The sequence below is a fragment of the Pezoporus wallicus genome, unplaced genomic scaffold (genome assembly GCF_028554395.1).
Source record: "Pezoporus wallicus isolate ANWC-B61680 ecotype Strahan unplaced genomic scaffold, APGP_CSIRO_Pwel_v1 contig_3365, whole genome shotgun sequence".
In the NCBI taxonomy this organism is placed as follows: domain Eukaryota; kingdom Metazoa; phylum Chordata; class Aves; order Psittaciformes; family Psittacidae; genus Pezoporus; species Pezoporus wallicus.
Window position 1 is genome coordinate 1,038,341 of NW_026640883.1, and position 27,493 is coordinate 1,065,833.

At 46.7% G+C, this 27,493-nt stretch overlaps 1 protein-coding gene and 1 long non-coding RNA gene across 3 annotated transcripts; one reads left to right on the top strand and one right to left on the bottom strand.

Annotated features, from left to right (window-relative positions):
- Window positions 1–833: 833 nt before the first annotated feature.
- On the bottom strand, window positions 834–27,051 carry ARL3 (ADP ribosylation factor like GTPase 3). Of its 2 annotated transcripts, none has more exons than XM_057421072.1 (6): window positions 26,926–27,051; window positions 17,693–17,836; window positions 16,449–16,565; window positions 11,853–11,903; window positions 9,724–9,909; window positions 834–1,175 (listed from the first exon to the last, which is right to left on the bottom strand). In XM_057421072.1, the coding sequence occupies exons 1-6, from the start codon at window positions 26,926–26,928 to the stop codon at window positions 1,128–1,130; spliced, it is 549 nt and encodes a 182-aa protein (XP_057277055.1). In that variant the 5' UTR covers window positions 26,929–27,051; the 3' UTR covers window positions 834–1,127. The 2 variants fall into 2 exon arrangements, with proteins under 2 accessions (XP_057277055.1, XP_057277054.1); XM_057421071.1 differs by lacking the exon at window positions 834–1,175 and adding an exon at window positions 3,129–4,142.
- On the top strand, window positions 3,688–7,726 carry LOC130605528 (uncharacterized). Its single transcript, XR_008973726.1, has 2 exons — window positions 3,688–3,828; window positions 7,457–7,726. It is a non-coding gene; the product is annotated as an uncharacterized LOC130605528 (long non-coding RNA).
- Window positions 27,052–27,493: the final 442 nt, after the last annotated feature.

Genomic DNA, 27,493 nt, shown 5'->3' on the forward strand with positions numbered 1-27,493 from the left:
CGCATCCTTTTAGAGCAAAGCCAGTTTGGAGAAGAATGAATCCTCGCTTTAAAGAGCGCTTCCCATCTGCTGTTCATCAGCATCCTCACCCTCCACCAGGACAATCCTGGGGGGACCTCGGGCCCTGGGCAACCAGCCCACCATGGGGCAGCCCCCTTGAGTCCCTTGAAGGGCTCAGCAAAGCCTGCTAAGGAAGGAAGGGGGGGGGGAGGGGTAGGAGAACATATTTTGCACATTTCGAAAAGGAAACCTGGGACCTGGTATCTCATTCTATAAAGTAATCATGGACTTAATTGCATTTTGCTGCAGAGTTGCCTTAACATCAAGGGAAAATCAAGAGGGATTGTTCAACATCAAGACTAATCTCGCACATGGAACTTATTGAACGTAGGAACCACGTTTTTGCTGGCTCAAGGTGAAATGCTAGGCTGAATTCTCCTTCAGCTGCGAGAAAAGCCCTAGGCACGCTCATCCTGCATTATTCCAACTGTAGAGAGCTTCAATTATACACATATAACCCTTCCCTCCCTTCTTCAGCGGTGTCGCAATGCAACAGTGCCTCGTTATGATCAAACTCCTCTTTTATGGCTATAGGAATGTGCGGAAGTCTTCTACCCTCATTACACAAACGACTCCTTAGCAGCTTTATTTTAAGAAACTACCCACAATTGGTAACACAACCGCATTTTATCTATCACTGAGGGGAAGCTGTGACTGACACCTGAGCATGTCCTCAGCAACCGCAGACCTGCACGTATAGGGCAGGTCCTATGCATCTAAGCAACTACAGGAACTCACCGCTCCCTCTGCACCACACTGAATCACAGTCTTGCTTCTGCTAACAAACTTGCTTGCTAAATAGACATTTAATACTATTTATGCATAGGGAGGAAATATAGAATTCCTTTATTGGGGTAAAAAAATGACACTAAAGAGCAGGTCAAGTTCCAAATCCAGCAGTAGGTTTTAACCAGTGTTGTTCCCTTTTTTCTCTCTTTTTTTTTTCCTTTTAACAGCTGTAGCTGTGCACAGATGGAAAAACATTTGGTCAGAAAGCAGCAAATTAGTGTTTTCAGGCTAGAATTCTGCTCCCACCGCTCCTCCATTTCCATGCAGCTCTGAACGCTTTATTTCTTCTTAGCATTGACATTTTTGCACACCCAATTCATGCCGTCCTTCAGACAGAGAAAGGTAACATTAGTCAAAGGAAGGGAAAAGGAATCCCCCAATCCCACCTGGTCACCATTACTGCAGGCACCGTGTTCTGCCTCCTCACCCACCTTCTGCCTGCTCCCTGCACCCAAAACCACTGTGGGTTAAAAAAATAAGTGCTTCCTTGCTCAGCAGATGTTGTCACACAGAGCTTATTAAATCTTTCATCTGACCATAAAAAGCATCATCGTCTCATCATGTCACAATGCATAGGTCCTTCGAGGAAGGATCACTTTGCAGTTGAGCTGCATCAGTGGCAGATGAAGGCTCAGCTCCAGATTCAGCTACAGATGATTTGTGTAACCTTGGGCAAGTCATCTTATCTTTAAGACCATGGTTTTTAGGGGGCTGCTTGCTATACAGTCAGCTCCCTGCTAAGAATATGGCTCTAATTCTCTGCTCAGCTGCAAGCCTTGAAATCCAGATCCATGAAAGTCACTGCAATAACTGGATCTGGACCCTGCTCCCTGTTCCTTGGGGCCCCCACAGAAAATGGGCCCTCAGGGGCTCCACAGGGGTTCAGTGAGAAGTGATGTGGTCATGTTTTAAGAGGCTGATACATTCTTCAGGCAGCTTTTCTGACCACAGCAAGCAGGACAGTAGCACTTCTGCTGTGAATACCTCATTTGTGAGTTTATTGCTCATATCCCAGAATGGGACACGCTATTGAAGGCCAACCAAGACTTTATCTGTTCCTGTCCCTTATCTATTAGGAGACACACACAATGGAGATCAAGATGCATAGTCTCCTCATATTTGTGCCCCATCAAACCGATTACCTCTGCCATGCCTATGTAGTGTCTCTGCTGACAGGGAGGCACGGGGCAAAAGGTAGAGGTCTGGGGATGAGAGGGGAACAGCACACCATTGCGCTCTGAAAGGGGGCAAACATTACCTTAGAGTCCAGGGCAGGGGGATTTCACTCTATTATATTCAGTGGTCATTTTTAGATCATTAAAATTACAACTAGACCTTGAAAAAAGATCAGAACCTTTGGGCCAGCATAGTGGCTAGCTCCGTGGCAGCAGTGTTGCTGGCTTCCTGCACCATTGTCCCCAGACTGCCAAAAAGCTACCAAGGACCTCAACCTCTCCAAGGACAAAGAGCCAAAGGCACAGCACAGCAGGACCTTTGGGTGAGCAGAGACCCACTGCCATGCCTCCATGCTGCCCCTCAGCCACCAAGGTGGTGGCCATCTCAGAAGGGAGGTAAAGAGTTAAGAGAGAAGAGAGGGAGTCCTCAGGGCTTAATCAGAAGCAGAGGAGTTCTCACTTGAAAATACCAATTCACCTTGATAGCTGCGCTATGTGACACTTCTTATCTGAAGGGGAGCAGCAACTTTTGAAATCAGCCCTTGTTGCTGTGTTAAATAAAGAAAAAGAGGGCCCAGCTTCTGTGCTGGAGTGCACATGAAGCCCTACGCTAATAACACTTCTAACTCTAACCTTGGGGAGGGTTGATGTCTCCAGTTTCATTTATTTATCTCCACAGCAGAGATCAGTGTAAAACAAATTGTCTGAAATCCTCACAGCAAATGGGAAAAGATGAGAGGTAGATTCATTTTAAGGCCCAGTAGCTTTGTGTCTTCCCCTTTCAATAACACTGATAACCTAGGTGTAAAACATGTAATGCCTTAAGCAATCAATAGTGTGGTTTAAAGCTTATCACTTTAGAGAGAGAGAAGGAGCGAGTGATTCCCAGCATGAGGAATGCCAGGGCTTAACAATGGGGCTAGGAAGAGAGGTGTCAAGCCTTTGGCTTGATTGTGTGCTTTAGAAATATGCATGATTGCCTGCAAAGAGTAAAAATAAATAAATAACTAAAAATGCTCCCACAACGATTCCAGCTTCCCCTGCCTCGGAAGCAATAATCACATTTGCACACATCATGGCATACAAGGCAAGCAGAGCTCCTCATTCATTTTGAATGTAGGTTTATTTGCTGAACCAGAACAGCTGAGACAGCTTAAAGTAATAAATATCAGCTGACACCCTCTGCTATTCAGCACAGTAATCCCAGAAACAATACATCACTGCAAAATAACAAACACGCATCCTATCTTCTACCTAATCTGACCACAACCTGAATTCACAGTGATTAAAACTCTGCCTGCTGCCATTTGGGAGCTCGGGAAGGGGGACAGACAGACCGTTTCCGCACCAGTGTGGCGAGGGTCATAAAGCAGAGTTTATGATGGGATTTACCACAGCTAGGAGCCTGTCTGCATCAAGCATTTAACGAGGGCAAAAGAATGACATAGCAAAATGCAAGAGGAAAGGTGAACTCCAAACAGGCTTGAAATACGGAAGTAGGTCACCAAACTTTTATATCAAGAAATGATTTAAAAACCCTCTCTTCTGGCATAAGTTACCTGGCACAAAAAAATCACGTTTAATTGTAAATACCTCCCTGTCTGACAGTGCTAACAAGAAAATGAATATGCTAAGCTCTACGTGTGTTGTATCAGAGAGGTACGTGTGAGACACCTTCCTCACCTACAGCCACATCACTGCTACATCCATAGCTTCTGGTGCACCTTTGGGAGTGTGTGTTCTGCTGCACCCCCAAATACTCTGGAGAACAGCAAACACAATGGAGAGCAAAAGAAACCATAAGGTATGTTTGCAGTTTTTCTACCTAAGGTTTGAAGCAGAATGGAGGGTTGGTAAAATAGAGAAATCCAGGGAAGCTGATGCAAACACAAAGAGCTGCTATGGGGAGGGCACATGGGAGGGAGGAAATGGCGCTTGAAAGAATGAAGTCCACAAGGAGTCAACTGTTGTCATCCTTTGCCTCTACACACATTGTCCCTACATCTGCATGCTTAAAAGATGGCTCTATGCAAAAAGTACAGTCCCTACAGTAACATTTAGATCTTGATAGATGTCCTTGTGCTGCTTTGTTGAGACACAGAGACGTTGGCAGGTACTCTGAGGATGGAGACGAATACAATATTAGTATTCCAGCCTCAAGTCAACCCTGGGAAAACTCAGCCAGGGAAAGATTTCAGATCTTTCAGCTTTGCCTCTCTCAGCTCCTTAGCAAGCGGCTAGTAAACTTTACCAAAGTAAAAAGAGAGAACTCCAGGGAAGGTGATAATGCTCCTTGCAGAGAAATCCTGCTCAGCACAACCCCGCCTTGCTGCAGTCACATCTGCTCTTGCACCAAGGGAGTTGTACTCTAGCGCCCTTTGGGAAAGGACTGGTAGAGCCTTCCCCAGGAGAAATAAAAAGTCCTGCTTGAGATTAGTCCACTGCTTGCTTATTCTTGGCATTATCAGCTTTGTGGTTATGGGAGTGAAGTAATCTGACTTCAAACACAGCAAACAAGTCCCTTCCACCCTATAAAAAGCCTCCCAATTTCTGCTCCCCTGTAAGCCAGGGATCAGGCAAGGCCACAAACTTGTGACCCCTAACATGACCTTAAGGACAGCAGAGCTTAATCTTTTCATGTAATCCTCTGTCTGCCATAACAAATTGGGTCAGGCAAGTGCAAAATTCTCCATCTCTAGCATTTTTGGTATGCGTTATTTTAACTGTCACTTTCTTCTCCCACTGCACAGCTAGCACTGTGCTTTCATTATCTGTCATTTCTTTGCACCTCCAGTTATCATATAGGCTGGCTTTCACAGGCTCCTGCAAGTACCTTATCCGTTGTCTTTTGCCTGGGTGCAGGCTTTTCTTTTGTCCTCTGAGACCTTGTATCCCTGATGCAGCGCTGTAGACTCCCTCCTTACTCTGCTTAAAAAACACAAGACTTTGCCATGAAATCTGGAACCATGGTTGTTTTTCCTCAATAAGTACTCACTCTGCCTGCCCCAGGAGAGCTGCAGTCATTGAAATTGGTTTTAAATCACATTTACAAGTAGCTGCAGAACCTTGTGAAGACATGGAAGATCCCTGCCCCATCTAGATGCCCTGGATAAGACATCTTTAAGACAAAACCTAGCTCAGAAGATACAGCATTGCAGGGGGGTCCTATTCTGAATCTTGCACTTATGAAAGCACTGAATCACAGCATGGGTGTAACTTTGGTCTTGGGCTTCAGTCTCAACTGGGCTGAAAGAGCCAGGAAGGAGAAGGCGGCTCAGCCCTTCCCACAGTCCTTTGGGCCAGACCAACTCTGGAATAAATTAGAGAAGTTTAGTGGCTACTCTCAGTTCCACTGGCTTTTAGTGGTCTCCAGGGGGGCATTATGCTTGGGACACTGTGGATGCAATACACTGCAGCATCGTTCTGGAGAATGACTTCTAGGGGCAGGCTGAGCTCCTGCTGCCTTGATTGGAGAGTCTTGCTTCGTACAGGAAACAAACTGCAGAGCATGGACCAGTCCAAAGCCTTGAGTCATGTTTAATACACATCCTGGCCCCTAAATAACACTCCAGCAAGAGGGCAGACAGCAAAACAGAGGAGTCCTGCCTTGCTTTCACCCTACCCTGGCCGGCCAAAGTGAAATGTACATAGCTCTTGCACGCCAAAGACTGCAGCTGGAGATCTGGTCACAAAACACAACCCCAAGAGCCTATGTGGCACCAGAGAGCTGTTGTGCAGCAACGGTTCCCTTACGTTTCTCTGCTGTCATTGACGATCACCTTCCTTGTTTGCTGTGCTCTGTGGCAAGAAGAAAAGGCTTTCCTGCATTCCTAACTAAGGCTGAAGGATAAAATCAGACCCAAGCAGACATTTTGCTTGAAAAAGTCTCTAAGCATGAGGAATGCCACTCTTCCCTCAATGGCGCCATGAAGTCTGACTAACAAGGCAAGAGCTGCCCACAGTTACAATCAGGAGGTAATGAAGTCTTCAGCTGTGTAAGAGGCTGCCAGCTGGAGTCAAGGACACTACACGGGTTCCAGTTAACCCAGTCACCTCTCTTCTGAGCCTGCCCAGGACATTGCTGGGGCCCTTTTCCAGAGCCCCCAGTGGTTAATTTTAAAATAGAAGATGACAATATGGATTCCCTCCTTAATTAACAGTTTTATTAAACAACCCATTTCAAATAATAGTTAAATTCTCTAAATTTATATCATTCTATTAACCATAATCTAATCTCATTAACCTTGAAATTCCCAGTCTTAACTACCCAATTCTATACACCATGGTGCTAGCAGCTAAACTAATTAAATGACCTTCAAACTATTTCTCCTTCATGTATTGGCATTATTTATCTTTGCTCATTGTTCTCCCTTCAAGCTATCACAAAAATCTTCCCCTATGAACTCTTCTCTCATGCACTCAGTACTAGATATGCCACCACTCTTCCTTGCAAAATCCATCAGTAATGTCTCCAATTGTCCTCTAGCTAATATATTCCATCAGTGGCGACGGTTAAGTGTGCTCACTCCTTGGCTTTCATTCTGAGTACCTGATGCTTCCACATCTTCATTTATTGTGCTGTCACTCATTGTCATTTCTCAAAGAAGTCCTCAAAGCAAAGACCCGAGATTTAACTGCACATAGAGAGCTCCTGTTCACAGCCACTGGTAGAGGGAGATATTATGTACCATGATCTTCAAAAACGTCTTACTTAATCTCACTCTCTACGCAAGTTCTTCTTTGATTCCCCTAAATTTTGAGCACGTTGACCTCTTCTCAGAGTTCCAGGACTGAAGATGCCATTTCTTCCTGTGCTGATCCAGGTTTAGTTTAAAAGCCATCCCCCAAACTATTTTGTTCAATGAATTACCAAGGCAAGGGAGAGTTTGGCATTCTTGCTGTCTGATTTGACAGGGCTGGGGTTACGGCAGAAGAGAAATGTAGAGGCTATTTTCTATAAGCTATAAAGAGTTTGTGACTCCCCTGACCTTTCGGCAATAATCATTTAAGGAATAAGCTGCAGTATTTAGGGCAATGAGACTTCTGACATCAAAGCAAAATGTTATCTGGCCTGCATCTAAATTAATTTGTCTAGATAAGCATGATGAACAAAATATATAGGCCTATAAATACTTGTATTTAGCTTCTTTTTTTCTGGAAGTGAATGCAGAAGCAGATTTCCTTTCCCCAGTAGAGGGTATTGGGCTGCATAGTTTACTGACTGTATAGGGAAGCAGTGTACTTCAAGGAAAAGGCACAGTAAGAAGGTGCCATCAGTGAAGAAGTGTGCAGCCCACTCCAGAGAGCCCACTGATTAGCTTAAGAAGGAAGTGTTTTTCAAAGCTCACAAAGTGCCACTTCTTGTCTCTTAGTTCTTCCTTATCCTACACACATCCCTGAATTTCATCTGCCTCTTTACTGCCCCTTTGCAGCTGGAGAGCTCAGTTAGACTTCCATAAACTAGAGGAGGGCCTGGAGGAGGGAAGAAGGTGACCTCTGCCTGCCTGCAACTCTGTGAACTGCAGCCCCACTTTCCTGATCACATTTCTTTGGACTTGAATATACACTGCCATTGTGGAATGCCTTTCCCTCTACCACCACCTCTTCAAAATAAACATGAGAGTTGAAGCCTTTCACAAGATGGGCTGCAACACAGCTGAATTTGCATCTTGGCTAACTAAATAAAGGCATTTGGAAGGACACCATCTACTATGTTTAAGTCTAAACATCTGGCAAGAATTTTAAATCGGAACTGCTGTACTGGGTCAGATCAATGGTCCAGCCAGGCCAGCACCCCCTCTCTGGATGCCACAAGAAAGAACATGTAGGAACAGGATCTCTCTTGGTCTGTTCTATCCTCCCAGGCCACGGTTCAAGCTGTTCCTCATTCAAAAGCTGCCTCCAGATCCTAATGGTCAGAGGTTGCCTGCAGATCTCTTCTGAAATTCACTCAGTGTTTTTCTGAACCAACTGATACCTCTGGTCTGCACAACATCCTGTGCCAGTGAGATCCACAATTTAATTACACAACTGGCAAAGAAGCACTTATTTTTATTTCTTTTAAGATGCTGATTATTCCATTAGGAACGCCCTTTCTCTAGCAATGTGAAAAATAGCACACAGCCTAGCTGACGTTTTTACACCTTATTTTATAAATCCTGAAGATGTTCCCACTCCCTATCCTCTCTCTTCAAAGCTGAAAGTTCTAATTTATTTATTATCCCCAGGTATAGATGCCACTCTGTGCTACTGATCATTCTCACCAGAGGATTCTCAAATCTCTCCTAATTCTGAGCAGATATAAGGACAGTATTTTTTCTGGTGAGTATAGTTAAGCGCTAGAAGAGCTCACCCAGAGAAGCTGCAGCATCTCCATGCACTGGAGATACTAATAACTCGATTGGACAAGGCCCTCAGCAACCTCTTCTAGATTCACAGTTTGACCCACTTTAAACATGAGATTGGTCTAAAGATCTGAAGACCCTTCAACCTATTTTTTTTGGTGGACTCTGTGATTCTACTACTACTGAAGTCTTTTTAGACAAGGCAGATGCAGAATTAAATGTCATGTTCAAGGTATGGGCTCACCATGCCTTTATCCTGCTACAAAGGAAATGTTTTCTGGCATGTTTCTTGTTTGCCTTCTGATAATTGTCTAGTATTTGATTTTCCTCTCTGCCCTTTGATAAGCAGTAAGCTGCTATTCCCAATGGTCTACTTCTGAGTAACAGCAGCTCATTTGAGTCCATCATTGTATGTGTATAGTTAAAATTGTTGTTCCTCACGTGCATTACTTTGCACTTGTCAACACTGAATTTCATCTGCCATCTTACTGCCCACTCAGTATTGTGGGCTTCTTCTGCGGCTCTTCACACTCAGCTTGAGATCTGACTATCCCGAACAGCTCTGTGGCATCTGCAAGTAAGGTTTTACTGAAACTGCAAGGAAGATAAATCTCTTCACCATTATGTTTCTTTAAATACCAGTGAAGGGAGTATTCCCAACTGCTCGGATTGTGAGCACTGCAAATATTTCATTAATTCAGGAAAGCCTAAGAGTGAAATAAACAAACCTAGGTCCCATTTACATTACAAAGAGCTACTATACTGCAGAACTGGCTACAGCACAGGAGCCCAAGACACAGCTATTACAGTTCAGCACAGGAATACAGCTCAGTCCCCCCAGGATGGGGTTTGCTGCCCCGCATGCTGCCGTTGTAAGCGGTCCTTCCCGTGTTTGCAACTCTTGTGTTCCTGTGGACCAGAAAAACTGAACGTTTTCTCTCTGGCATCTGGGTTGAGCAAAATGCCAAACAACGTTAGCAGCAAAGGTAAATCAGGTTTCTAAAGCTCACACTTGTAACACTCAAAGGGGGTTAACACCAGAAGGTGATTTGTTTTGTGAAAATGATTAACCTGACAGCAGTTTCTTTAAAATAAATCAATGCCGTCATTTGGCCCAGCCAGGGGGTCCTGGGTGGGGATGCAACTGCTCTCCCCTTTCCTGGGGATGTGGGCCCACAGCTCCCCTTCCCTTTGCACAGGCGACAAGACACGTGCCCTGTGTTCCACACTGCAAGGGTTTGGCTGTGCTGACCCTCCTTTGTGGGGCAGCCGGTCCAGCCCCACCCTGTGTATCGACAGACAACCATCTCTTACAGATGGCCTGCTGGCACAGCAAGCCTTCTCCAGAGCCTCACCTGTACTCCCTCTCCTGAAAGAGCCGAACAAGACTGGATCTGCCACACTCTGTCCCGGATTGTGTGTAGGTTCAGTCCCTCAGCAATCTCTGAAGCAGGGGCAGCCGTCAGCAAATCCTGCTTGTTAGCGAATATGAGCACTGGGACTCCACTAAGCTTTTCTTCATCCAAAAGCTCAGCCAGCTCCTGTATCGTTTACAAGGGAGTGGGGTGGGGGAAAGACAGAGAGAGGGAAGGGAAGAAAACCTTCAACCACCAGTGGTTGTCTCTAATTAGAAATATATTTAGGGCAAATGCTAGAAGAGCATGTTCCAATGAAACCTAGATCTTATTATAAGAGAGCAAAAATGTATACAATCATCTCTGCCCAAGGTTCAAAAGCTATTTCTTCCAATTACAGGTTACAAAAATCTTCATCTTAGTCTGAAATTAGCAGTTGCCTTAAAGGCTACAACTCTGTGTTTTACCAGTCCTGCTCCCAGGAGACCAAAATTGATGAAACAGCAAAAGACATGTAAATTGGCAGTATGAGGAATCTGTCTTAAGTTATTGCCTGACTGGCATTTGTACCTGAGCAGCCACTGACAACAGCCTGATATTGCTAACAGTGAGTTTCAGGGGTTTGTTCCAAGTTTTATACATTGCAACTTGAGCAGGAAAGGATTTTTTTCATCCCCAGAAATGGAAATCTCCCTCCCACAAGAAAGCGTTTTTGAAGGCATTGGCTAGCTGAAGACAAGCTAGCTTTACTAGCTGGATTTTGGCTCCATATGCACAGCACACATTGGGTGGCATCTTGAGAAATGGGTTTGTTCGTTCAAAACTGGGTGACTCAAAGAGACTTTTTTAATAGCTCAAATCTGAATCTGCAGTGGATCAACAGCGGCTGAAATGCTTCATGTCGAGAGTTGTGCAATGGCTTCATGTGAAACAAACAGAGTCTCAAGTCACTTCCCTATGTAAAGATATGACAAACCCAGCAGAACTTGAACCTGTAAGGACTGCTGGCATTGCAGATAGATGAGTACATGAGATTTTTGTGGGCTCCTTAATTAGCTGGAGAGGTCTCATGCTTTCAGATACTGTCCTAACATCTTTCATCCACTGGCTAGAAAATTCTCGATTATATGAGTGCAGTTGGGGAGATGCTGAACTGCAAAAGAAATCTGACTCCATCGCCCCCAAAAGCAATGTTTGGTTTGAAACCAGGATGAGAGAATGGAGTTACAGAGTTGGCTGGGACATTTTCAACAAAATAGGTCTTTCATGCAACACAGCTGATTTATTGAAACCAAAAGTGTCTGTGGAAATACAAGGGGTCCAGGCTGACTCCACCTGACTCGGGAAGGTGCTCTAAGCATCTGCTTCCTCTCCCCCCTCTCTTTTGCCCAGTAAGTATTTAATTGCTGACATAAAATGAAATAGCTCCAGCAGGGGAAAGATTCCCCCCACCCCTAGAACAACCAATAGTTCTGCTGTTATACTGTCCATGACACTTCAGAGGCAAAAGATCAAGTGTCTCCTTCAAATCAAACAGAAGAGAGGGCTTTAATCTAAATCTCCCATTTCTAGGGGATAAATCTGTTGCTAGCTATTTTGGGACAATGTCACTTCCTGAATTTTACAAAAGAAAGTTCAAAAGTCCTATTTTTGTTCTATCCTAAAACACAAAATGTTGCAAAAGATCAAAACTTTGCAAAAGAGAAATCTTATTTTCTGGCCAGTCTTAGTTAGAAAGTTCTTAATTTTGGGTTTTTTTTTCAATTACATCCAAAAGACAATCAAGTCAATATGATTTCCATTTCAACTCTGTAAATAAGAAAACAGGATTCCTCAGGGTCTTGGTTTGGCAAGGTTTAAAGGATTTAGAGAAGTTTTTGCTTTCAGTCTTAGGCTCCATTTGCTATTATTGTACAACTTCAATGAAAACCGTTCCATTTAAACGGAATTAGGCTACCTATTTTCCTTGTTTCACATCTACCAAAATAATCTGCATTGATGTTGAAAGGCAAGTCTCTTGAAATGCAAATTTCCCTCATAAACAACAAAACATCTTCCTAACTTTTGTGAGCAAGGGGCACTCAGAAGCACTCAATTACTTCAAAGGAAGCTGGGCATAAGTAACTTACCTGACCCGTTTCTTCAAACCTCTTCCTATCTGCGCTGTCAATGACATAGATCTGAAAAAGAAAAGAGAGAAGTTATTCTTCCCAGAAGACACTATTCTACAATATGACGTGCTTAAGTGAGCTGAGCCTAATGATTATGCTTTTGGGCACAAAGATCCCCAGTATTATTTAAAGCAAAATTTGACAAAACTTCAAGACATTCTGAAAGGAGAGGAACCACCTCTTTTAAAGTGGGGGTTGGGGGGTGGAGGGGGTGGGATGGAGAGCCACGTGGGTAGGATCAGAAGGGACCTGGGGTCAGTACTGAGGATGCTCTCACCATCTCCACAGCATTTGTTATCCGAAGAGAACAGGTATCTGCCTGGTATCTTTCCAAATGACCAGCTTACAAGCTGAAGCTGAGCACAGGAAGACAAAACCTGCGGAGCCAGACATGGTCTAGCAAAGTGTACAACCACTGCACTGGTGTGACTATGCTGTGCTGCCCTCTAGCAGGACCCATCACCTCAATAAGCCACCAAGGCAGACAATGGCACTCGGGGCAGCTGAATGCATTTAGGACGCTCAGTTCCTCCCCATCAAGTGATCCTACTGCAACATCCTGGAGCAAGCAGCTGGGGAGAAGGGCTGGATGGAGCCTGTGAGACTCCAGCTACCAGCTTGTCCACCAGGATGATGGTCTAGTGTGAATCATCCCTGGTCTTAAGGTCCTTTCCAATCCAGACCATTCTATGATTCTACGATGGAGAAAATGGGGAGCAGCTGGCTTATGAAGACAGACAATACAACCCTGCCACCCTCTCAGGGCTGGGCACCACATTTCATGGTCCACAAGGAGGTCCCAGCCAGACACTTGTTCCCTGGTATGAAGAAGGGTGGATCCCCCAGCCCGCAGGCTCCCTGCCTTGGGAGGGGCTCTCCACCCTCTCCAATACCACGGCATGTACCCATTTCTGTCTGTAAATGCAAACAAGACCTCAGTGAAGGCAGCTCTAGGTCTACACAGGCTAAAAGGCTCCTTAAAGGTCCCCCTAAATACATGCTTATTAAGTCCGGCCACCCTCCTTACCCCTAGCAATGCTATTGCTGTTGAGATCATACAAGTATAAAGCTACATCTAAAGAAACAGGGAACCCCAGTTTAACACTTGGGCAAGAATAGCCTGATATCCTTTTTTCATTATGTGGTAGGGGAAGGTTTTTGAAGGAGAAGGGCGCTGGGACAGCAGACAGGGACAGGACTGGTGACAAACACTGAGCATTTTGCTTCCAGTCCCTGCCATTCCCCATCAGCAGTGATTGAAGCTGCTAGCATGTCATCTGCATGCTCTTTGGTGGCTTACAGGGAGCAAGTGTCAGCCTGGTTTTCAGGGAATAGATGAGCACAGCACCCCGCCATCAAGATAAATGGCATCCTTGCAGGCAGTCTCAGCATAAGACTCCACGCTTCCAGGATAATTTTGACCAAATAGTAGGGGGAGGGAAGATCTCTAGCACCAGTATCTATTAAACTGTAGGCACTCCCTTAATGAGCACTGTTACATTTGTTTGAAACGGCACCAAACATGCAGAGAGAGAATCTATGCCAGGGCTGAGGAGGTGACCCAGCACCTCTCAGACCTCTCTGTTCATCCCTCGAGGTCTTGTGGTCCCCCCAGGCCAGGCTGATGCACACTGACAGAGGGTGGGGTAGACATGGCAGGGCTAGACGTAGCTGCATGGTGGGGATGCGTCAGCAGTGCACACTGTTGGAGCCACGTGATGGGAAAGGCACACCATGACACACAGCCTCTCCCCACAACAGGATCCCAAGCACGGGCACCAATACTGTGTCAGCTACGCCTGTCCTCTCTGCCCTTCCCGAGCATCCACCCTGTGCATCCTATTTGGGGGTATGAAACACACAAAGAAAGGAAGAAGCTGCAGTGCAGCTGTCCTCTGGGGTGAAACTGGACTGCTGACTGTCCTCCTGTGGGACATCTCAGGGGAAGCTTAGCAACACATAAATGAAATAGTTAAGTGCTTTCTCAACTGAAAGTCGGAACCTCCTCTATTACAGTGCTTCTGTAACTGGCAAAGCAGACATCTGAGCCCAACCAGCCAGGCTTTCCCCTGCACTACTCCCATTCCTTGCTAGGGAGCTATTTTGCAAGATGAGAAGCAAAGACAACAGTGCTCCGGGCAAAAGCCACAAAAGCACAGAGAAGGTAAAGTATGTGCAGAGTGCCTACTTCCAAACCAGAAAGCACTGTGCCAAATAGCTGCAGGTGCCTGTCTGAATATGCAATCAGCCAGATATCCACACCTTATTTGCCTGGGTTAAGCTTCCAAATATCACAGGTGTGTGATGCAAGACCAAGCTCTCATTCAAAGGCACCTGCATGGATTTGAATTTGCAATCACTTCCTGCTTTTTCATACTCCTTAGAGGGTCCTTTCTGCTTTGTGCAATATAGTTTAGGAGAAGACAGAAGCAGGGGGTCCTGGGAACTGTAGTGTGTCTCATCTCCACGTTCCTTCTATGGCCAGGGCCACACAAGAGCCTGTTTCTGGCTGTGGTGCTCAGTAGCACAGTTGGTCGCTTTGAACAGCCACCAAGTACAGCTTGTTGGAGAAATGAAGCTTGAGAAATTCTTGTAAATTGGGTGCCTCCTTAGAGCGACATGCCAAAACAAAACCTGGAGTAAGTGGGTTGGGCAGAAATTACAAGTGGTGGGACTGGATGAAGAAATAACACAAGGGATAAATTGGCTTAATTTACAGACGCACAACCTGCACCAGGTTTGTCAGGGGATACAATTATTGGCTAGAACAGGGGTGAGGGCTAGTAGAAGACAGAGAGTCACCAGCACATACTTGATCCCAGCTCTGGTGTGTATGGACATAGCAAAGCACTGCATTAACATGCTGGCAGCCCACATTCTGAGGCTGGCTGTCAGCACAGAATGCAAGGAGGGGAGCTTAGGTCCATCTACACACCAGTTATTCCCTCTGAATTCACAGTGCTGCTTGCCCCAAAGTGACTCTGCTTCTACCTATCCCTTTTCTTACTCATATGAAAATAAGGGTTTTCTCTACATTGTTTTAACTGGGGTGGAAGGAAGACAGGGAAAACAATTGCTTTCATCTCCTTCATCCTTCAAATTCACCTTTACTTCTGCACCTCCCATGTAGCACACACTGGGAAAGGTGGAAGCCCACAGGCCAGTGTAGCTCATTGTCTTTGCCAGCAGTCTTCCAGATACCGTTTTGTGGTTGTACTGTCTCTGCAGCCTCAGCAACTGCCAACAGCAGGCAAAGAACCCTGGCTGCTGCTTTGCAGTGTTGACTTTGATCTGCACAGCTACAGAGCTTGGACTCAATGGACACAATCACCTCACAGCCATGCCATGTCCCCTTCTCGATGGCCTCAGAGGAACATGCAAAGTGTGTTCTGCTAGTTTCTCAAATCCTGATCTTTCCATTACTCTTTGCAAAAGCAACCAACAGGGTGTGTGCTCTGGTGGCTGCTCTCAAACATCAGATTCCAAATTCAGGCTGAAAAGGGGGAAATCTGCAAAAGAGATTACTGAGGGTTTATCAGTTCCATTTCAATAACAGCTTCATTTGGACACGGTTTTCTAAACCTGCAGGTGCAGCCAGGCCCTTCAGGATCCTGACATGAGCCTTGGAGTAGAGTCCTATTCCTAGCTACACTGATCTTTCTGTCGAAGTGCATGGAAGCTCACAATATATTAGTATGTATGTGACAGGAGGGAGGAAGGACGTCTTTCTGAGACAGCTTCCCGCTTTCTCATGGGAGCCCTGCAGTCTTTGTCTTTTCTCTGTTCCCACAGGCAACACTGCTTGGGGTGGGGAGAGGCCTGAAGCCCCCATCCTTGTGCCTTCACCCTGGCACAAGGCTGCATGTTAGAGGTGATACTTGAAACTAGTCAGGGCAGCACTTGGAGGGTCCGAGGGTAACATCCTCTGGCATGGAAACACAAAGGTCCTGCACTGTAAATACAACTGCAGTAATCTGTAGCTAATTCTGAGGTAATTACAGCGAAGTTGTCAAAAACATTAAAGGACAATCTTATGATTAAAGGAGCAAAAGAAAAGACAAGGGGGTCTCTCTGTGTCCCTCAGTCAGAAGCTTTCCCATATGACGCCAGACATAGTATTTAATTCTGTTGAGCCTCAGTTTCCCCAACTAGAAAACAAAGGCACCATACTGACCTACCTCTACACATGAGGCTTAAGTCACTAATGCCCATGACAGACCTTCAGAGTCTCCAGTGAAAGGACCTATAGATGGGTATACTACAAGTTATTGATGTTTTTTCATCTGAAGGAAACTGAGATGAGAGGAAAGGAACTGGCTATAACCAGCACCATCCTGTGAAAGTAAAAACATGCAACTGAAAGATTTCTCCAAACATCACTGTATTTTTCTTACTGCACCCAACCAATCTTGCCATTTCACTCAGAGTAACTCCTGTTACAATGGCAATGGTGTTGCTGAGGACTTGGACATTACATTACTTGTTCCTGACTTCTGGCTGAGACCTTGGAAAGCTATTGCATGAACACAGCATTCAATTGCAGCCAATACTCACAAGGACATCAGTGTTTTCAAAATAGTTCCTCCAGTATGGCCTGATCTTCCTCTGTCCGCCTATGTCCCATACGTTCAGCTTGAAGCCTTGAGACTGTACACTTTTGATGTTAAAGCCCTGGAAAGAGCAGAAACAAAGCCACATAGAGCATAAAGCTGAATGGCTGGAGCACGTTCATAGGCAGACATTAACACCTTATATATCCCATGCCTGCAATGTGCAGTGAGATGGGCTGGGCAGCCATAAAGATGGATTGGCTGTGGGAGAGGCACTGGTGAAAGTGAACACAGGTGCCAAACCATCAGTTTGCCAGTGTTCTTGGGTCAAGGGTTGATGCTGTCATGGCTATGGAGATATACGATGCACTTACTTAGTGCCCTGGGAGGGCTCAGCAGGGTGGGTGCAGGAAGAGGTGGGAGAGCTGTAGATAAGGAGAAAACAAGGCTGCTGTGAGAAGCAGGACTAAGCTTGTGAAAGCTGAGTAGAGAGTCCCAGCTAACATGAAGCCAGAGGTCTCTGCTCAATTTGACATGACACAGATAATGCTGGGCTTAAAAGACCAACAGCTGCATGTCTGCAGGGTCAATTTCATCAATTAGAACACCAACTGAAAGTGCATTCAAGTACTAACACAGGATGTGGCGTGGGCTGGCAACGTACTGCCACACCACCCAGGGGACTGGGGCTTGGAATTGGGGTATCAGGGCTGGGAGCTTTGGGAGGCAGCTACGAGGTGGGGGGAAGCATCTCCCATAGCTCTCTAGCAACCTCCTCTGGTCAACATAGGAGCAATACTGCAGTGCTTCTTATGGGAGATATCCTTCTACCCAAGCCCAGGGTTCAAAGAAAGAGGACTACAGGCATCGAGAGGGAGCGCTGGAATATGCAGGACCCTCAGAGCTGGCTGGGTGAAAAATGCAAGGAGACAGGGGCTTGTCCAATGCTGCAGCATCTTCTGTATATGTTCCCTATTTGGCAAGGACAAGAGGAACAAAGTCTCATCCATGCAACCCTAGCATGACCAGCATTCATCCACTTTTACACTACCTGGCAGATCTGGCGTGACATGATGCTCTCTGGCTCCTTCAGGGAGCCTCCTCTTATGCAGAAGACACACAAACTGGAGCCCCAGGCTCCAGTTGCTCCCACTTTTACTGAAACACTCTGCTGAATCATTAGTGTTTTGTATAATAAGGCAGGTGGGACCACAAGAACTGCTTTGGGCGGGAAAAAGCCTTCCTCACCTGTGTTGGTGTGATGTGGCTGATGTCCTCAGATGCCAGCTGTTTCAGGAGTGTTGTCTTGCCTGCATTATCCAGTCCCAAGAGGAGGATTCTCACCTCCTGGTCTGGGGCACTTTTCAGTTTACGCAAGATTGACAGTAAACCCTAAATCCACAAAAGAGACTGTAGCTGTTATTTGCCCCCCACCGTGCCATACCCTCCTCCCTTGAAATGGGTTCTCTATGGCAATGGATCCCAAGACACATTGAACCCCTTCCTGCAGTCCCTATTCTCATTTCCTCTTCTCCTCCTCCCCCTCATCTCTTATTTTCCTTCATCTCAGAGTGTATCGACAAGGTCTCAGACAGCACAAATGTCACTCAGTGGGGTGCACCACTGGCTGCATTGCTCTTGTCACACAGCTGTTCGTCATTCCCTGTGCCAGGAAGCCAGTGGCCTACACATATCATGTGTAGGATCTGCAAACCACACACTTGCGAGCTCTTCATTATCTTTTATCAGAGGGAAAACCCCATTAATTTAATCTCTCTCCTAGTTAACTGCAGGTTACTATGTACCTGACATCAGTTCTTTTCATAGTAACTCCCTGATCAGCTCAAACCCCGTTTATCTGTCTAAAACATGCCGGACCCATGGGGCACATGCAGTTCTGGTTCTCAGGATGTAACACTTAACAACTATCTCAGATCACCACACATGCTCACTAAGAAAAAGCACAGTGGATTTCAGTCATTAGCCAGGCTCAGCTCTCTGAGCTGACAGTATCACTCAGGATTAGGAAACAGAATATGCAGGTCAGCTCATTTATAACCACACACATCCCAGCAGCACACCCAAGCTTTTGTCAGTGCCACCCCTCAGAGACCTGCACCTCTCTAAAATGGCTGGAAAAATACTCTGGATCCTGGCATGTAACCGAGAGCTGCAAATCACCCCACTTCCAGCTGCCTCTGGCTGCCCAGCCACAGAGGAGAGGGGCAGTTGCAGCCAAGGGCATGGGAGCAGGCTGTGAATTCATGACTGCCCAAGTGTCCTTGGACATGTTGCTGCACTGCTCCTCAGAGCCTGAGCAGTGCACGCTGCAATGAGACCCAGCCTGGGGACACAGATGCTCTTGAAACTCATTTCCTTGAGCAAATCCAGGAGAGGGATACACCTACAGCCCCTTCCGGGGCCATCAGGACTCCTGCTTGGTCTCTCCCAGATAATTCCCATCTTGAAGCCCACTAAAATCCAGAGGCAGGAGCAAAGTTCAAGTGTCAACACAAACCTAGGCCCACGGGGGCCCATCATCTCTCAAGCTTTTTTGTTCTCCTGTTTGCAAAATGGAGACAATGCTTCTTGTCGACCTGCAAGGGTGAATCAGTTAAATGCCACAAAGTGCTTTGTTGCTATGAGGAACTACACCCTCTAAATATTCCTGCTGGGAGCCAAAGACTATTTGAGCCATGAAGGCTACTCCAAACACCCTCCAGATCACGGCAATCAGAAACTTGTCCTCACGATGAAGAGCTGCAGGACATGGCACAACCAGCACGGCTGCAGCACGGCTGAAGCAATGCCCTTCTCCCAGCTCCTAAAGAGCCCCATCTCAGCCCTTTGGGAACTGCTGCTGCCCACTACTGCTCATCACACCCCTCTGAGCTGGGGAGTGTTTGGAAAGGACACAGCACTATCAGTTGCAATGCCAAAACTTTCAACAGTGCACCGAGATTCAAAAGCACGTGAGACTTGATCCACTCCTCTGAGCATTTCTGATTCAAAAGTTACTTATCGGTTTTCCATTTAATTTCCAGACACAGCTCAAAATACATTCATGATGTGTAATAAAACAGGGAGAAGAGACAGAACTTAGTAAAAATGGGTCTGAAGGATATCTGTAGAAAGAACAGGACTGCCACTGCTGCTGTGCTTTTAAAAAGCACTGTGGAAAGCTGAGGTTCAGAAATTCAGAGCTGGCGCAAGGAACAGCAACACTGCAGTCTCACAGCCCAGTAAGCATGCTCAGGGGATCACCTGTTTCATAAACAGGCTGGCAAAAACTTGGGAATTCAGGCTCCACTCAAGAGCTGTTAATCAGGAATGGGCTCTGCTTGGTAGAGGGTGCCATGCCTCACAGTACCATCCCCAAACTGCTTGTAGCCAAAGCACACAGGCCTGTAACATCACACGCCGAGCCCCGAGGGCCAGATGCTCCCAGCTGGCTCTCACCATGGGCCATAGCTAAAGGATTTGGAGGGCTGTGCTCAGCATAGCCAGAGGAAAGCTCTCCCAGCGCAGCAGCTCATCTCCCCTGCACAGTGCCCAGCCCATGTTCTACCCTGATGATGGTCTGTACTTCCACACGTCCAAGGGGAAAGGAACAGCAACAGAAATACCTCTCATGCTTACTTGTTTACATGCATGTCCTGACTGCCCTTGACATCATTAAAAGTACAAGTTTTCACTGCATGACTAGCAACACATTTTCTTTTCACCTGCGGTCATATTTATAGTTGTGTTTGTTGGCTTGTAAATCCATGGATTTCAGCTGAGTAGGGACCACCCCACTTCTCATGGGCCTCACCCAAAGCCAACGCACACCAGCCAAAGTACCACTGGCCACTTCAGAGAGCTCTGAATCAGGCCCTATTATTTCAGTTTATTGCTCACAGTTAAAAAAGGAAGCTGTTGAAATGCTAATCCTATTCACAGCACCACTTGCTAAGTGCAGAGCAGTGTATCCCAGAGCCGATCAGGATTAAGAGCCTTTATGTTTCAGAATTCAACTCCAAAATACTGAGCGCAAAGAAATGTATTACAAAGTATTGCTTATCTTCCACGGAGCAATTCTCAGGGGTCTCAGGGAAGAGGAACAGTTGTAAATGTTAATAGAGCTTCTCCCATTGTAGATGGATGCTATTTCTGGGCCAGTATGACAGCCTATGAGAAAATGATCAGCATCGTTCCATATTCTACTCAAGTGACACTGCTGCATGGCTGATCACAGGATTATCTGGGATAGCCAATAGAAGCAAGGATATATATAGAAATAAAAGTATTCTCTAAGGTATAAAGTAAGCTGATTTAAAAGGCTGGAAGACAAGCGAGCCAACATAGAGAACTGGACTTTATTTCAGTAGCTGCCAGCATAGGTTACATGGTCTGCATATACAATTTAAATCAAGAGCCAAAGAATAGTATTGATTACTATGACTGTTACTATTTTGTAAATATTATTTAAAGCTTGCACCCAGCATTCTCCCTGTACTGGGTGAAGATTTAAGATGAAGGAAAGCCATGCACAGATGGGTTTCTAACATGATTTTTAATTGCTCTTATGAGCACACTGGCTAGGAAGACAGAAAGCATTTCCTGACAGCTTAGTAGACTGGAAAAAATAACTCAGACAAGCTCCCTGCTGCATGCCACCACTAAGTGGGACAAGCAGCCCTTATTGCACACACGATTGACGAGCACTTCTCTGCTCACAAACACAATGCTGAAACTAACTTGGGCTGATGACAGTCAGGTAGTAACCCTTTCTCATGATGGAATGTCAGGTAGAAAACCAAGAAAGGGAAATATTTGGTGAAGAGAGGATGCTCGGAAGCAACAGGAGAGGAGCAGGCCTTTGAAGTGGGGCAGCAAACAAATGCCTCAGTACTGGGACTTAACTTGCAGTGAGGAGGCAGGATGCCCAGGACACCTGCATGGCAGCCAGGCCAGCAGTAATCACTCACGGAGGACTCCAGTGTGAGGGGCAGGACAAGTCTCAAGCAGGACAGAAAAGATGTTGGCTGGCTGAGAGCTGCAGAGACAGCTCACAGGAGTATAAGGGCAATGTGTCATTTGCACAAAACCAAGCAGACTGCGGCATCTATAACAGAGGAGGGAACTGCAGATGCTGTTTGGATAATGAACAGCACAGCGTGGCAGCGCAGGCAGCCTCTGGAGAGGGGCAGGCAGACAGAGCAACTCAAGGCTGGGCCCAGTCAGCCAGCAACCACTTCTTGGTCACCTCTGGGTTAAGCAAACTATGTTTTATATCAGATTGGCTTGTTTAAAAACATCTTTGTCCTTGGTGGAGAGGGTTTTCTTTACAAGCACCATGAGGAGACAGACTGATGGGGTCAGCAATGAGGAGACTGTGTTTTCCAGACAGTGAATGGGGACATACGAGAAGAATGTCCTGGCAATTACTGTGAAATCAGAGTGGGGCATTAAATTCAGAGATGCAACTAAATGGGCAAGAGCACTCATAAACACATTGAGCATGAAAGCAAAGCTAACCATCTTATTAGCATCCTTCAAAAAACAGGGATGTGTGGTTTTATGAAAGTATATCATTGCTAGGTTTAAAATAACCCTTGAATTATCAAAGGACTTTCAGTTATAGCACCATGCAGTAAACCTATTCTCTTAAAAAAAATAAAATACAGACATACATAAAAATACAGTGACATTTATAGTCCTAGCTAAGGGTTTTGTGGGTTTATTCAGCTTTAAATCCACGCTGTATATGGGTCTTTTGAACTAGTTGATGCATGTAACTACATCCTGTACCACAGAAGCCGCTAAAAGGAAGATTCACTTTATAAGCCAAAGCAAAAATTGGTTTGGGACAAATAGAGCATTGAGATAATCTGTTTAAATATTGTATCAGATTGGCAATATAAAGCCATAATGGAAAGAACAATTTCCCCTTGTACTCAGGACTGGATATGCAGGGCATGGATAAAGCACAGCCCACAAGCTGCTGCAGAGCACAGTTGATTCTTATTAGGAAAGAGGAGTAAATGTATTCTGCTTAACTTTATTAGCCACAAAGCTCAGATAATTAATTTAAAATAAAACCAACCTCAGTCACCAGCAACTGCTTATCTACTAGACATGGATATTTAGCTAGAATCAAATCAACTCACCAGGAGGCAATACAGCCACAAAACTCAGCACCTCAGACTGCTGCTGCGACCACATCTCCTGCATCTCTACATCCCTGCATGGACTCCTCTTCCCCTCTGCTGCAACCACGAGTCACTTGGCTTTACAGTCAAGGCCGTCCCCAGCCAAGCGCATTTGCCATGGAGGTGATGGCTCCTGTGTCCCCATGGTTTGTGATGCCAGCCCCAGCACTGCTGAGCTCTATCCTTAAACCTTTGTGCCTTTCCTACAACCGTGGGAGAAACTTGACAAAATACCCATAAAACTACCCTGTGATTTTCTTGCTAATTCCTTCTCTGCCACACCTACAATCCTTACTAAAAGTTTAGGCAATGAACATGCCAAGTTTGAACCTGTCTTGGACTCTCCTTGCTGGTATCACTTGGTTATCTCTCACCTCAGGCAAAGCGTTGTTTCCATGGCATGGGGAACAGCTCCATGTTCTGCCTGCACAGCACCTAGAGCAGCTTTGGACAGCAGCTGCCTTTTAATTAAGCAATATGGTGGCAGTTCACCATTTTTAAAGAGTAAGTTAAAGACAGAAGGTGCACGTGATGGTTTCAGAAAGTCTCACAGGAGACGGTGACATGGAGAAGGACGAAGGGCTCAGTTGAGCCAAATATCCTGCCTTCAACAGTGGGTATTTGAGGCTACATTTGTCATCCATGGTGAAATCCTGCATACATAGAGCTGGAGGAGGGGAGTCCTTTTATGACAACTGCACTGATTAGCTGGTGTCCTGAAGAATGACGTTTGATTACCTTTATCTTCGGCTGCAGAACTGCAAATGTCACTAATGGTCATAAAATCACCCAGTCTTTTTCAAAATACAACCGAAGGAAATTAATCTATTGAGCACAGTTTATTCAATACTTCTTACTCTGGCAAAACTCCCAAAAAATCATTTGCTTGCTGCATGTCTCCACCATATGGTGTCATTCAATGCAGACTTTCTCTCCTGCATTGAAATCCAAGATTTAATGGAGCCGAATCACCTACAGAGTTTTTCCAGTTCAAGCCTACTAACACAATTTTCTGTCAAAGAGGTCGCACAGCACTTGCTGGTTTGGTATATTAACCACGGCCAGCATGAATCCTGCTTTCATAATTAAAATCAAACTCTGGTTTTAGCAAGTTTGAAGGAAGCGTTTTGCACAGAGAAGAACTAATGCCCAGCACTGGACAATGTCAGCAGTCTTTATCTGGTTTCAGAACTTGACATTCTCTGAATATACTGTCCTATCTGCAGGTAGTTTCTCATATCAATGTCTCAGCAACCAGAAAACTAAACCAGAAACATGGGACTGTACTGGGAAACTAAAGCAGTGAGGCACTATTCAAACTCTCAAAAACATTTTCTTTTTAATGCGGCCATTTTAAATAGAACCTTACCACCAAGTAACGAGGGACAAAATAAAGAAATTATGGGTACTATGTACACCTACAGTAGGCAACAGATAGATGCTGGTTTTGCTATAAACATGAGCTCAAGACCAGAAGTAAGATGCATTTAGCTATGCTGGCATTTCATCCTCCACCACATGTGCCTAATGTCAGCTAGACACTCCATGACTCAGTTTCCTCAGCTGTAAGATGGGGCCATGCTTTGACAACCCTGGTTTTGACATCAAGATGGCAGCTTCAATCAACAGGCTTAGAAGAACACCAGCATCCTGTGGCCCCACCGCTGATCAATAACATACCAGAGACTGCTATTACAGTGATGAGGAAGCCACAAGCTCTGCTTCACACAGCATTCCCAAGGCTTTGGAAAGCAGCGTATCCTTTCATGTAGCAGCCTCCCCTTGCCCTTGATGTGCACCCACCACAGATGCTGCTTAACGGCGTCAAAGACTTCAGTGCTGCACATCCCTCATGCTATGCAGCTTTATGGCTCATCTTCCCCTCTGTGCTCCACCTATGACCTTCCACCACCTCTGCCCCACAGCTGTGAGAAATGCTGGTCTGCTCTGCAGAAGGAGACACTTCCCCTCTGCACTTACTCACTTGGATGAACACTGAAATCATTTAAACCTCATCATTAACCCTCTTATCACTGGTGTTGGAGCAAGCAGTTATTGAAGGGCGTTTAAGCACTTTCCAATGCAATCATGACACACCAGAAACACGCTCAGGCAGCTACCACAGCTCACATGACAAGCAGTAAATTGTCGCATCAAGCTGCCTGGATCATTTCTGACTGCTGACCCACACCCCCAGGCTGCCATAGCTGCTTTGGATAGATTTGCTGCTCTTTCAGAGTTTCTACACTAAGGATTATTCTGGTTAGTGAAAGTTGAGACTAGAGATAGTGAGCACTCTCACTGGGTAGAGCAATGCTCTACCCAGCCCAGCCACCAGGCACCCCAAAGTGCCACCCACCCTGCCAGAAGGGCTGTAATTCAAATAACAACTTCCACAAATGGGAAATAGACAAAGAAGTAGTAAAATGGTGTATCAAATAACATGAGCACTGGGAAACACCCAACCCACCCTCTCCACACACACAGCACTCAGATAACAGCAGCCAGACCCTGAACTCCACCAGCTTATCAGGACATCACAAGGCAGAAGAGCAGATTTGGCCAGCAGCAGCTGCAGGCCAAATGTGTCCCACAAAGCACTACACTGCTGGAGGCAGCTGCCTTCATCTTTACAGCAGATGTCCATCCTATATGGATGCTCCATCATCAACTGATCTAAAATAGAGCAGATCCCACAGATCTTATCTCAATCTCTTTCTCTGTGGCCCAGGAGGTGGGGATGCAGCCAGAATTAACCCAGGGAAGATGAGCTGCCTTTGCTGCTCTTGCTTATTCCTCCTCTTGTGCTGCACACTTGCATGAATCCAGCTTGTATACAGAGGGCTCCTGGACCAAACACAACTTGGCCCTTGGGAAAGCTTTTTCCCCATTGCTGTTTCTTTCTGCCTGTGCTCTCTGCACATGATGCATGTTCAGGAGCAGCTCTCCCCACCTACTGCAGCTCTCTCTTACCACCCCTCACCCAGCAGCCCCAACCCCTCCTTCCAGTCCTTGCTGGACTTTGCCAGCATTCCCCCCACCTGTCCCATCCCAACTACTCCAACATCTAAATCCAGGGTGTTCCAACAACCCAGACCACCATCTGACCTTACCCCAACCTTGATTTAGACTACAGTACACCATCACCATACCACCCATCTCCCAGCGTTGGCCTCCACCCTAACCAGATCCTTCACTGCACCCAAAGACCCCAGTTGGTTCTGTAAGTCCACACTGCTCTCTCTTGAACACTTCCTTCCTTCCTGGGTCCCCTCTTTCTCTCATCAGCATCAAAACTCCACTTCCAGCCCTTCGCATAGTGTATTCCTATTTCTTCTTTTCAGCCCAGACTGTCCCTCATCTCCCAACCTCTGGCAGAAACCCCCACACCACACCACATCCTGGCAAACTATCCTAAACAACCAGCATTGACTGGGTTTTCCCAGTAACTCACCAGACTGTTCACCCCACCAAACTGGCAGGTTTCTTTCAGCCCCTGAGCACTGTGTCTTAGTCCTGTCCATCCCTGAATGCCCAAACCCTTCATCCAGGCTTTCTCTGTCATCCTCTACCTCCCACTCTAAGGTTGTTTATCAACAACCAACCCAACAACCTTTCACCTCAGCAAGGTCTCTTACAGCTCCCTCAGCTCCTGTAGCCAGGGTTGGATCCACATTGACTGGATTGTTCAATGCCCTGTCACAGATGCTCCCAGACTCCCCAGAGTCAATCCCTCAGCATCCTCACTTGGTTCCTTCATTGCTCCTTCCCTTGTAAGGCCAAGTGGGCCATGACCACCCTGCTTCCCAGCTCTCCTTAGCACCCAGCCCTCCATCATGCCTTCCAGACCTTAACTGCATCAGCTCAAGGCAAGCTGATCCCATCCCAACAAAGACTCCCCCGTACCATCCTCAAGCCTCTCAGCCCATGACAGGCCCCTTTTCCAGGTCCCACATAGCCTCAGGCTCCGGCCAGGGCCCCACACCGGCCTGCATCTCCCGTGGCTGAAGGCTCCAGCAGCATCCCTCTGGCTGTTTGCCCCTAGTCCCCCTGACCCAGGCCCCCTTTCCTGACGGGATATCCCCGCCCTACCAGCTCCCGGTGGACAAGCCCCCCATGGTGACACCGCCGGTCCCAGTGGCCCCCGGCCTGCCAGGCCCCCGGGTGGGTGTCTCCTGCTCCCATTACCCCACGCTCCCCGGGGGTGGACGCCCTCGGGCTCAGAACCCCTCTGGTGCGCGCCGCCGGGCCCAGGCCACCCCGGTGCCCCGTCCCCGCCGCACTCACCATCCTCTGCGCGGCTCCGGGGTTACCATGGGCAACTGCGTCACACACACGCCGCCGCCACGCACGGCGTAAGCGTTTCCCGCCGTACGTACAGAGCGTGCCGACGGCAGGCGCGAGGGAGGCGGAGCCCGGCGACACTGCCCGCGGCTAAAGTCCCGCCCCGCCCAAGCCAGCGCATGCGCGAAAGGGGCAACCCTGCTGGAGGGGAGGTGGAGGGCTGCCCTCTCTGGGCTCTATGATTGGCTGAGGACGGCCACGCGGCGGGGTCCGGGGGGCAGGTGCGGGCCACGTGGGCAGGAGACGGCGCGTGAGGGGTCTGCAGGTAGGGCCACGTGGGACGCGGGTGTGCAATGCAGTGCAGTGCGTACTGCCATGTAATGTAATGCAGTGCAGTGTAGTGTAATGCAGTGCAGTGCAGTGAAATGTAATGCAGTCCAGTCCAGTGAAATGTAATGCAGTCCAGTCCAGTGCAGTGCAATGCAATGCAATGCGTACTGCCATGTAATGTAATGCAGTGCAGTGCAGTGTAATGTAATGCAGTCCAGTCCAGTGCAGTGCAGTGTCATGT

What these genes read in the sequence shown, in the direction of transcription:
- ARL3 (XM_057421071.1), bottom strand. An exon ending in GCCACATCACACCAACACAG is followed by an intron (nt 16,566 to 17,692) that starts GTGAGGAAGGCT and finishes TGCTCTTTCCAG; the next exon opens with GGCTTTAACATCAAAAGTGT. An exon ending in TTGAAAACACTGATGTCCTT is followed by an intron (nt 11,904 to 16,448) that starts GTGAGTATTGGC and finishes TTTCTTTTTCAG; the next exon opens with ATCTATGTCATTGACAGCGC.